The sequence below is a fragment of the Ranitomeya variabilis genome, chromosome 5 (genome assembly GCF_051348905.1).
Source record: "Ranitomeya variabilis isolate aRanVar5 chromosome 5, aRanVar5.hap1, whole genome shotgun sequence".
NCBI classification, from domain to species: Eukaryota; Metazoa; Chordata; class Amphibia; order Anura; family Dendrobatidae; genus Ranitomeya; species Ranitomeya variabilis.
This window is the reverse complement of record NC_135236.1, coordinates 296,345,600-296,359,648: the sequence shown is the minus strand read 5'-3', so window position 1 is coordinate 296,359,648 and position 14,049 is coordinate 296,345,600. Positions and strand designations below refer to the sequence as shown.

Here is a 14,049-nt window from a genome sequence, read left to right as displayed (position 1 = left end):
CTTCATAGGTGATATGTGTTAGACAGCCCGCCTTAAACTGACTGTCCTGCCGCTGTTTAGAGTATTGCTTGAAGCTGAATGTTATAATACTCCCTCGGCGTTCCGGCCACCGGTAGTGCGCCTCAGTAGGGTGTTGCTCCGGTCTTACAGCACGACCCCTACTGGAATTCTCCTATTGCTTGATCTCGTTTCTCACTCAGCACAATCTATCTCGCTTCTAGTCCTTTCTTGGGCCCCGCCGCTTCCCGGAGCTGGCGCGGACCCGTTACGTTCTTTCCAATGCCAAGCCTCTGTCAGGATCCCACCCCTGACAGAGACCCTACTGTCTCTTCCTCCACAACACCCTCTGCCACTAGGTGTTGCTTCGTCCAATCCAGTCAGCTTTCTGATCTAACTTCCTGCCTGACCCCCAGTTTACCCACTATGGTGGGGAGTGGCCTAATGAATAGAACCCTTAGCTCCCCCCGGAGGCCCGGCTGTGAAATGTATTGGTGTCTGTGATACCTGATCAGATGAACTCCTTCAGTGCCATCGGACGCACCATGGCTCCCCATAGTGGCGGAGCCACAGTACTGCAACGACCAGGACTCTGGGGCGCTGCAGATGTATGTTATATTTGGTATTTTACAGTGAAAGGTTTTCACTACCAATGATTTTGACTGGTTGCACATCGTTAACATAGCTTTCATGGTGTTAGAAATATACACTCACCGGCCACTTTATTAGGTACACCTGTCCAACTTCTTGTTAACACTTAATTTCTAATCAGCCAATCACATGGCGGCAACTCAGTGCATTTAGGCATGTAGACATGGTCAAGACAATCTCCTGCAGTTCAAACCGAGCATCAGTATGGGGAAGAAAGGTGATTTGAGTGCCTTTGAACGTGGCATGGTTGTTGGTGCCAGAAGGGCTGGTCTGAGTATTTCAGAAACTGCTGATCTACTGGGATTTTCACGCACAACCATCTCTAGGGTTTACAGAGAATGGTCCGAAAAAGAAAAAAAATCCAGTGAGCGGCAGTTCTGTGGGCGGAAATGCCTTGTTGATGCCAGAGGAGAATGGGCAGACTGGTTCGAGCTGATAGAAAGGCAACAGTGACTCAAATCGCCACCCGTTACAACCAAGGTAGGCCTAAGAGCATCTCTGAACGCACAGTGCGTCGAACTTTGAGGCAGATGGGCTACAGCAGCAGAAGACCACACCGGGTACCACTCCTTTCAGCTAAGAACAGGAAACTGAGGCTACAATTTGTACAAGCTCATCGAAATTGGACAGTAGAAGATTGGAAAAACGTTGCTTGGTCTGATGAGTCTCGATTTCTGCTGCGACATTCGGATGGTAGGGTCAGAATTTGGCGTAAACAACATGAAAGCATGGATCCATCCTGCCTTGTATGGAGCATCTTTGGGATGTGCAGCCGACAAATCTGCGGCAACTGTGTGATGCCATCATGTCAATATGGACCAAAATCTCTGAGGAATGCTTCCAGCACCTTGTTGAATCTATGCCACGAAGAATTGAGGCAGTTCTGAAGGCAAAAGGGGGTCCAACCCGTTACTAGCATGGTGTACCTAATAAAGTGGCCGGTGAGTGTATATTGTATATGCATTTATAAATCTCTGTATGGTGGGCTGATTATTCTTACTAATCTAACAATAGTGAGGACACATATACAGATATAATATACTGAATACTTTTACCAGGAAAATGCTTCCTACATCAGGCTCCACACAAAGGAAACCATTTAGTACTGGGCTTACAAGTTCTTTGATGTAGTTTGATGCATCAAGTGCTTATAACTTTTCAGTGGTTGCACTTGGATTACATCACAGACTTTATTCTTCCTATTATGATGGTAGGGTCAGAATTTGGCGTAAACAACATGAAAGCATGGATCCATCCTGCCTTGTATGGAGCATCTTTGGGATGTGCAGCCGACAAATCTGCGGCAACTGTGTGATGCCATCATGTCAATATGGACCAAAATCTCTGAGGAATGCTTCCAGCACCTTGTTGAATCTATGCCACGAAGAATTGAGGCAGTTCTGAAGGCAAAAGGGGGTCCAACCCGTTACTAGCATGGTGTACCTAATAAAGTGGCCGGTGAGTGTATATTGTATATGCATTTATAAATCTCTGTATGGTGGGCTGATTATTCTTACTAATCTAACAATAGTGAGGACACATATACAGATATAATATACTGAATACTTTTACCAGGAAAATGCTTCCTACATCAGGCTCCACACAAAGGAAACCATTTAGTACTGGGCTTACAAGTTCTTTGATGTAGTTTGATGCATCAAGTGCTTATAACTTTTCAGTGGTTGCACTTGGATTACATCACAGACTTTATTCTTCCTATTATGATGGTACACAAGAGTTATTCACTATTATTTTCGGTAAAAGGCATTAAATAGATCAGATGTAAAGTCGAATAACTGTAAGATAGGGCGATTTGTTCCATGAGTGTGGGCAACTGAAAACTTATTTTTTACACACAGAAGCTTTTTTTTTACACTCAGTTCACATCACAGTCAAATTTTCAGGCTCATAACTTATGACTTCATGTCGGGACGCAACAGCAGTAACAATGCCTTCCACTATTTTCTTACATGAACTCAAACAACAATTGATCCAAGATAAAAGTTACCATTTTTACTTACAATGCCACCAGGGCTATAATGAAGAACAAAACTCTAATGAAGTTATAACGAGTATAATCCCGTAAGTGATGCAATAGTACAATACGTTTCTAACTCAAACTAGGGTGTTCATCAGTTCAAAGGATAATTGAAACCTAAAGCTATCATCATAGTGTAAGAAATAAAGCTGTCCACACCTTAGAAACCTGTTGGCCCAACAATTGTTCAACCAACAGCTGACTTTCCCTATTTCTCCATAGACATGAACACTGGGCCGAACTTTCATGTGTTTTCTATGGGGTGAGCAGAGTAATCCACTGGTAGACGCCTCTGGCAGTGGCCAATCTCCCATGAAAACAAAAGGATCAGGCATTTAAATTCAACCTGCTTGAATCTTATCTCCCCACATCACCTGTAAGAACTGTAAAATACTTTATACAGTATGTTTTGCTTGAACCATCTAGAAACTAGATATAAGCTGCCTTTGCTATTAAAGTTTAAAAGAGTAAGACTAGATTGTTGGATAATCTGTTCAAAGCCCCTTTCTAAGTTATTATCAAAAATACCAGTTAAAATCTTGCATCATCCTGTGTTATTTTGTTTGGTGAAATGCTAGACTCCATTAGTCAGTGTGGTCTGTCAGGTGCTAATGTTGGTAGGTGGTCCTGAGCAGCCATTAATTTAGTTATTCTTCTCCTATGATAAGCAGAACAGTAGAATTAAATAACACTGATGTCAACAAAGCCTAACAATTACAGCTTTCACATACTTCAAGCAGTGGTTTTCATCTCAAGTTCTCCCAGCCTACATGTATTTGTAATGATAGGTCACAGAGATGACTGGTTATTATGGAACAAGCTAAAAAATGCTGCATTGTTTTCACCTTACACCTCCAATGAAAGGTTCCAGTGTACAGTACTATGCAAAAGTGTTTTTAATTTGAAAATGGAAGATTTCCAGCAGTGACATTAGCTCAGAACCGGTAGCAACTAGTGAGGAGCGAGTATGCTCGTTACTCGGGTTTAGTTTATGTTGACGAAGCAGCATGATTTGCGGCTTCTATACAGCTTGAATACATGTGGGGGTTGCGTAACAAACAAGCAATCCCCACATGTATTCAAGCTGTCTAGCGGCAGCAAATCATGCAGCTGCGTCGACATAAACTAAATCTCCGAGCACACTGAAATACTCGGAGACCAACCGAGCATGTTCGGAGAAACCCGAATAACGAGCATACTTGCTCATCACTGGTAGCAACCAATGGACCCAACTATAATCAAGTTTGGTCAAGATTATGCAGTCGATGCTTAAAAGTACAGGCAAATATTTATCCATCATGTAAGACGATCAGGATGCACCCGATTGGTTCCAAATTTATTTTGCAGCCAGGCAACAACCACAAACATACAGCCAATATAATTAAGAACTATCTTCTGTGTAAAGAAGTAGTAGTAGTCCTGGAATTGCTATTTTGGCCCCCAAAAAGCCCTGATCTAAACCTCCCTGTTTTGTTGCTTCAAAAACTACATACAAGTGTACCTAGAAGAATTGGTACTTTGATGGTGTTTTTAAAAGGAACCTGTCACCAGTTTCGGCCGATATGAGTTACGGCCACCACCTTTCAGGGCTTATATACAACATTCTATGATGCTGTAGATAAGCCCCCAGCCCGACCTGCAAGAGAAGGAAAATAACTTTTATTATTCTCACCTGTGGGGCGATCCGGTCCGAGGGGTGTCACTCTTCTTGGTCCGACGCATTTTCTTATGATCACCGCCATCTTACTTGCTTCGTGTGGATGACGCGTCGTTGCATCATCCACACAGTGTCTTCGGCACCATGCTCCTGTGCTGGCGTACTTCTCTGCCCTGGTGAGGGCAGATAAGTACGCCTGCACAGGAGTGTGATGCCGAGCAGACTGTGTGGATGATGCAGGGACACGTCATCCACACAAAGCAAGCAGGAGGGCAGCGATAATAAGAAGATGGGAGGCACCGATCCAAGTAGGGTGACACCCCTCGGACCGGACCGCCCCGCAGATGAGCATAATAAAAGTTATTTTTCTTCTCTTCCAAGTTTGGTTGGGGCTTATATATAGCATTATAGAATGCTACATATCAGCCCTGAAAGGTGATGGCCGTAACTCATATCGGCCAAAACTGCTGACAGGTTCACTTTAAGGCAAAGGGCAGGCACACCAAATATTGATCCTTTATTCATTCACTTTGCAATGTGTTAACTGAGAAAAGACAAACTATTTCTATTTTTGAAAGCATTCTTATTTTGCACCATTTGTCCATCACTGCCTAAAACTTTTGCACAGTTAACATTCTTATGGCAGCATTTTGCAGTATTTTACAGTAAAAAGAACAGTGCAATTGAAAAAATATATATCAACACATACCATCTCAACAGATGCCAAAAATACCATATTTTTCAGACTAAGATAAGATGCACTTTCCCCCCCCCAAATTTTGGGGGAAAATGGGGGTGCGTCTTAGAGTCGGAATATACTTACAAATACTGTGGCAGCGGCAGGAGTTGGGTGATTCTGCGGCGGTCCCAGTCCGACGCTGCCGGGCAATGATCACACTTCCTTCTCAGGCTGCTGTGGCTGGTGCAGCGGGTACGGCAGGTTCGGCGGTAGTGCTCTGTGGTGCAGGGTGGTTCCGCTGGCATTTTATGAAAGCCCAGTGGCCCCGCACATCCTTTGCTGTGATGTGGTGGTCTCCAGGAAAATGGCAGCCACATCTCGGTACTGAGATCTCAATCTGAGCATGCGCCATCCCCGGCCGTCATTTTCCCGGAGGCCACTGCATCGCAGCAATGGATGTGTGAGGCCTCCGGGCTTTCATAAAATGCCAGTGGAGCCCCCTGCACCACCGCCTAACTTGCCTCACCTGCCCACACCAGCCACACCAGCCGCACCTGCCCACACCAGCTGCACCAGCCTGGGATGGGATTTCCCTTAGGCCACCACACCTGCCGTGCCAACCTGGGATGGGAGTCATATTGTCAGACTACAGAACACCCCCTGTGACCACGCTCACCAGCGCTGCCGATCCCCCCGGTAAGCTGAAATCAGACGTAATGACGTAAGACGGACGAAAAGAATGTAAGACGGACCCCCATTTGACACATTAATTTTTTTCCCTATTTTCCTTCTGAAAACTTGGGGTCTTATGGTCTGGTGCGTCTTATAGTCTGAGAAATACGGTACATTCTTTTTGTCTCTATAGAGTGAATGGAGCCCTATGGGATAGGGTCACTGAACAAATATAGCTCTACATTTATCAGGGGTAATACTACAGCATTCATAGATTGATAGAGCTGTATTTGTTCAGCTGCATAAATGTCGTCCATGGCATTATATATTGTATGTTATGGTTTTTTTTAAATAGTGTAACAATATTCTATCTTGTGTATCAATGTTAGTAGAAAAGAAGAAACAAATTTGGAAAATATAAAACTTAAAATGAACATCATATTTACAAGTGAAGTCTAAAGGGGCTGACCAATTTGAACACTTAGTAGAAGTTTAGAACCTGCTCTCATTGAGAATGAAGGGGCCACGCTGCTGTTTTAGTCCTGCAGTGCTCATTTTCCCTGCACAAGGGCTGCTGGGGCGGCCACACATGCATGGTGCGCTATTTGTACATTACTTTGTAAACCCGTATGGAAGTTCCAATAGTAGAAGTTTGTACCTAACAGCTGTGGTCCACTGGCCTTTATTATATTACATTGGAGATCCTTACTCCACAGTCTACATATGGACAGCTCATGACAATTCATCTTGTTCACATCATGTTCACATGGAAAACTCCTGACACGTACACGTGTCCATATGGCTTAATTGTCAGACGGAGGTCAAAAGGGTATCTGTTATGACCCCAATGGCGAGGGTCTCAGAGGAACGTGGAAGTCTGCAGAATACAAAAATCCAGCTCATAGGGCAGTGGTAACTGGGTTGACCATATATCTACTCCTAACGCCAACACTAGAAGTAGCCGGGGATCATTCCTACGTTGATTCTAGATGACACGCGCCAGCCGGAGAATCTAGCTACCCCTAGTAGAGGAAAACAAAGACCTTTCTTGCCTCCAGAGAAGGGGACCCCAAAGCTGGATAGAAGCCCCCCACAAATAATGACGGTGAGGTAAGAGGAAATGACAAACACAGAAATGAACCAGGTTTAGCACAGAGAGGCCCGCTTACTGATAGCAGAATAAAGAAAGGTAACTTATATGGTCAACAAAAACCCTATCAAAATCCACACTGGAAATTCAAGAACCCCCGAACCGTCTAACGGTCCGGGGGGAGAACACCAGCCCCCCTAGAGCTTCCAGCAAAGGTCAGGATATAGATTTGGAACAAGCTGGACAAAAATACAAAACCAAAAACAAATAGCAAAAAGCAAAAGGCAGACTTAGCTGATATAACTGGAACCAGGATCAGTAGACAAGAGCACAGCAGACTAGCTCTGATAACTACGTTGCCAGGCATTGAACTGAAGGTCCAGGGAGCTTATATAGCAACACCCCTAACTAACGACCCAGGTGCGGATAAAAGGAATGACAGAAAAACCAGAGTCAAAAAACTAGTAACCACTAGAGGGAGCAAAAAGCAAATTCACAACAGTACCCCCCCCTTAGTGAGGGGTCACCGAACCCTCACCACGACCACCAGGGCGATCAGGATGAGCGGCATGAAAGGCACGAACTAAATCGGCCGCATGAACATCAGAGGCGACCACCCAGGAATTATCCTCCTGACCATAGCCCTTCCACTTGACCAGGTACTGAAGCCTCCGCCTGGAGAGGCGAGAATCCAAGATCTTCTCCACCACGTACTCCAACTCGCCCTCAACCAACACCGGAGCAGGAGGCTCAGCAGAAGGAACTACAGGCACAATGTACCGCCGCAACAAGGACCTATGAAATACATTGTGAATAGCAAACGACACAGGAAGATCCAGACGAAAAGATACAGGATTAAGGATTTCCAATATCTTGTAAGGCCCAATAAAACGAGGTTTAAATTTGGGAGAGGAGACCTTCATAGGAACAAAGCGGGAAGAAAGCCATACCAAATCCCCAACGCGTAGTCGGGGACCCACACCGCGGCGGCGGTTGGCAAAGCGCTGAGCCTTCTCCTGTGACAACTTCAAGTTGTCCACCACATGATTCCAGATCTGCTGCAACCTATCCACCACAGAATCCACCCCAGGACAGTCAGAAGGCTCCACATGACCCGAAGAAAAGCGAGGATGGAAACCAGAGTTGCAGAAAAAAGGCGAAACCAAGGTGGCGGAACTAGCCCGATTATTAAGGGCAAACTCAGCCAACGGCAAGAATGTAACCCAATCGTCCTGATCAGCAGAGACAAAACACCTCAAATAAGCCTCCAAAGTCTGATTGGTTCGCTCCGTCTGTCCATTAGTCTGAGGATGGAAAGCAGACGAAAACGACAAATCAATGCCCATCCTACTACAAAAGGATCGCCAGAACCTGGAAACGAACTGGGATCCTCTGTCTGACACAATATTCTCAGGGATGCCGTGCAAACGAACCACGTTCTGGAAAAACACAGGAACCAGATCGGAAGAGGAAGGCAGCTTAGGCAAAGGAACCAAATGGACCATCTTGGAGAAGCGATCACATATCACCCAGATAACGGACATGCCCTGAGATAGCGGAAGATCAGAAATGAAATCCATGGAGATATGTGTCCAAGGTCTCTTCGGGACAGGCAAGGGCAAGAGCAAACCGCTGGCACGAGAACAGCAAGGCTTAGCTCGAGCACAAGTCCCACAGGACTGCACAAATGACCGCACATCCCTTGACAAGGAAGGCCACCAAAAGGACCTGGCCACCAGATCTCTGGTGCCAAAAATTCCCGGGTGACCTGCCAACACCGAGGAATGAACCTCGGAAATGACTCTGCTGGTCCACTTATCCGGGACAAACAGTCTGTCAGGTGGACAAGACTCAGGCCTATCAGCCTGAAATCTCTGCAACACACGTCGCAGATCCGGAGAAATAGCTGACAAGATAACTCCATCTTTAAGAATACCAACAGGATCAGCGACTCCAGGAGCATCAGGCACAAAGCTCCTAGAAAGAGCATCGGCCTTCACATTCTTTGAACCTGGTAAATACGAGACAACAAAATCAAAGCGGGAGAAAAACAATGACCAGCGGGCCTGTCTAGGATTAAGGCGTTTAGCAGACTCGAGATACATCAGATTTTTGTGATCAGTCAAGACCACCACACGATGCTTAGCACCCTCGAGCCAGTGACGCCACTCCTCAAATGCCCATTTCATGGCCAACAACTCCCGATTGCCCACATCATAATTTCGCTCGGCAGGCGAAAACTTCCTAGAGAAAAAGGCACAAGGTTTCATAACAGAGCAACCAGGGCCTCTCTGCGACAAAACGGCCCCGGCCCCAATCTCCGAAGCATCCACCTCAACCTGAAAGGGAAGTGAGACGTCAGGCTGGCACAAAACAGGCGCCGAAGTAAACCGGCGTTTCAACTCCTGGAAAGCCTCCACGGCAGCAGGAGCCCAGTTAGCTACATCGGAGCCCAGTTAGCTACATCGGAGCCCTTCTTGGTCATATCCGTCAAAGGTTTCACAATGCTAGAAAAATTAGCGATAAAACGACGGTAGAAGTTAGCGAAGCCCAAGAACTTCTGAAGACTCTTAACTGACGAGGGCTGAGTCCAATCAAGAATAGCTCGGACCTTGACTGGGTCCATCTCCACAGCAGAAGGGGAAAAAATGAACCCCAAAAAGGGAACCTTCTGTACACCAAAGAGACACTTTGAGCCCTTGACAAACAAAGAATTTTCACGCAAAATTTTAAAGACCAACCTGACCTGCTCCACATGCGAATCCCAATTATCAGAAAAAACCAAAATATCATCCAGATAAACAATCAAAAATTTATCCAGATACTTCCGGAAAATGTCATGCATAAAGGACTGAAAAACTGAAGGCGCATTGGAGAGCCCAAAAGGCATCACCAAGTACTCAAAATGACCTTCGGGCGTATTGAATGCGGTTTTCCATTCATCACCTTGCTTAATGCGCACAAGGTTGTACGCACCACGAAGGTCTATCTTGGTGAACCACTTGGCACCCTTAATCCGGGCAAACAAGTCAGACAACAGCGGTAAAGGATACTGAAATTTGACAGTGATCTTATTTAAAAGCCGATAATCAATACAAGGTCTCAAAGATCCGTCCTTTTTTGCCACAAAAAAGAATCCCGCACCAAGAGGGGAAGAAGACGGACGAATATGTCCTTTCTCCAAAGACTCCTTGATATATGAACGCATAGCGGTATGTTCAGGTACCGACAGATTAAACAGTCTTCCCTTAGGAAATTTACTGCCTGGGATCAAATCTATAGCACAGTCACAGTCCCTATGAGGAGGCAGTGCACTGGACTCAGACTCACTGAAAACATCCTGATAATCAGACAAATACTCCGGAACTTCCGAAGGCGTAGAAGAAGCAATAGACACAGGCAGGGAATCCCCATGAATACCACGACAGCCCCAACTTGAGACTGACATAGCCTTCCAGTCCAGGACTGGATTATGGGTCTGTAACCATGGCAGCCCTAAAACAACCAAATCATGCATTTTATGTAAAACCAGGAAACGTATCACCTCGCGGTGTTCAGGAGTCATGCACATGGTAACCTGTGTCCAATACTGCGGTTTATTTGCTGCCAATGGTGTAGCATCAATACCCCTAAGAGGAATAGGATTTTCTAATGGTTCAAGAGTAAAACCACAGCTCTTAGCAAATGAGAGATCCATGAGACTCAGGGCAGCACCTGAATCTACAAACGCCATGACAGGATAAGATGACAGTGAGCAAATCAAAGTTACAGACAGAATAAATTTAGGTTGCAAATTACCAACGGTGACAGGACTAACAACCTTAGCTATACGTTTAGAGCATGCTGAGATAACATGTGTAGAATCACCACAGTAGTAGCACAAGCCATTCCGGCGTCTATGAATTTTCCGCTCATTTCTAGTCAGGATTCTATCACATTGCATTAAATCAGGTGTCTGTTCAGACAACACCATGAGGGAATTTGCGGTTTTTCTATCACATTGCACCGAATTAGGTGTCTGTTCAGACAACACCATGAGGGAATTTGCGGTTTTGCGCTCCCGCAACCGCCGGTCAATTTGAATAGCCAGTGCCATAGTATCATTCAGACCTGTGGGAATGGGAAAACCCACCATAACATTCTTAATGGCTTCAGAAAGGCCATTTCTAAAATTAGCGGCCAGTGCACACTCGTTCCAATGTGTCAGCACGGACCATTTCCGAAATTTTTGGCAATACACTTCAGCCTCGTCTTGCCCCGAGACATAGCCAGCAAGGCCTTTTCTTCCTGAATCTCAAGATTGGGTTCCTCATAAAGTAAACCGAGCGCCAGAAAAAACGCATCAAGATCAGCCAATGCCGGATCTCCTGGCGCCAGCGAAAAAGCCCAATCCTGAGGGTCGCCCCGTAAGAACGAAATAACAATTTTTACTTGCTGAGCAGAATCTCCAGATGAACAGGGTCTCAGGGACAAAAACAATTTACAATTATTCACGAAATTCCTAAACTTAAACCTGTCTCCGGAAAACAGTTCAGGAATCGGTATTTTAGGTTCTGACCTAGGATTTCTAATAACATAGTCTTGTATGCCCTGCACACGAGTAGCCAGCTGGTCCACACTTGTAATCAAGGTCTGGACATTCATGTCTGCAGCAAGCATAGCCACTCTGAGGTAAAGGGGAAGGAAAAAAAAACAACTCAGAATCTTCTTTCTTATAATCCCTCTTCTGCAATGCATTAAACATTTAATACTGGCCTGGCAAACTGTTATGACCCCAATGGCGAGGGTCTCAGAGGAACGTGGAAGTCTGCAGAATACAAAAATCCAGCTCATAGGGCAGTGGTAACTGGGTTGACCATATATCTACTCCTAACGCCAACACTAGAAGTAGCCGGGGATCATTCCTACGTTGATTCTAGATGACACGCGCCAGCCGGAGAATCTAGCTACCCCTAGTAGAGGAAAACAAAGACCTTTCTTGCCTCCAGAGAAGGGGACCCCAAAGCTGGATAGAAGCCCCCCACAAATAATGACGGTGAGGTAAGAGGAAATGACAAACACAGAAATGAACCAGGTTTAGCACAGAGAGGCCCGCTTACTGATAGCAGAATAAAGAAAGGTAACTTATATGGTCAACAAAAACCCTATCAAAATCCACACTGGAAATTCAAGAACCCCCGAACCGTCTAACGGTCCGGGGGGAGAACACCAGCCCCCCTAGATCTTCCAGCAAAGGTCAGGATATAGATTTGGAACAAGCTGGACAAAAATACAAAACCAAAAACAAATAGCAAAAAGCAAAAGGCAGACTTAGCTGATATAACTGGAACCAGGATCAGTAGACAAGAGCACAGCAGACTAGCTCTGATAACTACGTTGCCAGGCATAGAACTGAAGGTCCAGGGAGCTTATATAGCAACACCCCTAACTAACGACCCAGGTGCGGATAAAAGGAATGACAGAAAAACCAGAGTCAAAAAACTAGTAACCACTAGAGGGAGCAAAAAGCAAATTCACAACAGGTATCCTATTGGCCTCCATCTGGCTGGTATATAACAGTTTTTCCCAAAATCCAATTACAAAAAAAAAACATTACATGTATATGTTTATTTAAACATTGATGCCTATGGGAGACAAATACCACTTTAGGGCATCCATCACATGCGTCAATTATAAGGATTTCATGACATATCTATTTAAAAGAATGCCATTATAGCCTATGGATGATGCCAATAATGGTATCCCTTGAAACCCTATAGCAAAGCTCATGACAATATTGTGGCCTATGGGTACAAGATGCCACTTCTAGACACCTATGATTGATCACCTTTAACTGCTGTATATCGAGAGCTTTTTATGTGAACAGGGTTTACGTGGACAGAAGTACATGAAAACATTAAGTGAATAAATGAATGAATAAATGGAAAGATGCAGTTTCTTAATGGATTCACTCCTGCTATATTAGCTGTTATAAATGTGCTAAATAATAATACTTCTACAAATAAAACTAACATTTATACTATGTACTCGGATATTTTTAAAATACACATGTATAAAAAAAACAACAAATGTACTGAAGTTAGTCACATGAATCACCAATTTACTGTACATTTTGGACACTTGGCTATTCTTGAAAATATCACAAAATCTTTTATGTACATGTAAAAGGAAAGATTTATAAAGACAAGTGTGACATGTCGGCTAATTCGCACAATGACTCCTAATAGGAGAACAGAGAAAATTACAATAAAATGGTCTAGTAATAATAACTAAACAGCCAAGTCCTAGGTATTGTTACATTCGAAAAAAGGGGGTTTGTTCTATGTATTTCTGCCAAAATTCTATCAGAACTACAATAGCAAATCGCTGTCAATGAGATTCGAGATGCTGAAAGTGTTACTCCTGCCATTTCAGTCACAAAAAACTGCAGATGTAATGAAAATTAGAACCTTGATAAAAAGCCTTATATTGCTCTACGCAAACCCATTATATACATGTGTGTATATATATATATATATATATATATATATATATATATATATATATATATATATATATATATATATATATATATATATATATACATATATACACACACACACACACACACACACACACACACTTTGGGAGTGCTCCTTTCCCACACCCAGTGCCTATTGTCAGCCAGTCTCTCCTTGGACTGTGACTGATCTGCCTCATCTTGAGGGGAGGAGATGGCTCCAACCAAGCGGGAAGTTTTAATGAATTCAAGGGACATGAGAGCACTTACCCAGAGCACAGAGCAATGGCAGCAGATAGCCCAGCCTGGTCATGTCTGCTGTCCTGAGGTGTTCTTATCTTACAGCCCACTGACACTGTGCAGACTCTGAAGCCCCTCTTGCTATCTTCTCCCCCAGAGTTGGTGTGTTATCTGCAGCCTGTGGACTTGCTGGTGTGGGATTCCCTCTATGTCCAGTGATGCTCTGGCACTTGCTGCTCCTGCTCTAACCCCCCACTGACTGCCTGGGGAGGTATCAGGGGGGATCTGACAAGTACAAATCCACTCTGCTCTCTCCAATAGAAAAGTTGGGTGGACCTGCCCCAAAAAACAATAACATAGGAAACTCCTCCTTCAGCAGAGCACACCAAGATATGTGCAGGATGCCAGCTCAATGGAAATGACTCTATGAAAGGAATGGCTGAGGAAGTCCTGTGCTAAAACAATCATTATACTCCGCTGCCTGTGAAGAGTGCAGGGTGGAGAACAATAAGGAGCCTTCTCTGCC

The 14,049-nt window shown here is 44.5% G+C and overlaps 1 protein-coding gene across 2 annotated transcripts in view; it reads right to left on the bottom strand.

Moving 5' to 3' along the window:
- PODXL (podocalyxin like) overlaps nucleotides 1-13,784 on the bottom strand; it is a 113,244-nt gene extending 99,460 nt beyond the window's left edge. Inside the window, exon 1 of one of the 2 annotated variants that reach the window (XM_077264452.1) lies at nucleotides 13,554-13,784. In XM_077264452.1, coding sequence (XP_077120567.1) covers nucleotides 13,554-13,596 — 43 coding nt within the window. In that variant the 5' untranslated portion in view covers nucleotides 13,597-13,784. Of the gene's footprint in view, nucleotides 1-4,358; nucleotides 4,483-13,553 lie in introns of those variants that run through there. The other variant, XM_077264451.1, reaches the window with a different exon arrangement.
- Between the last annotated feature and the right edge of the window lie 265 nt (nucleotides 13,785-14,049).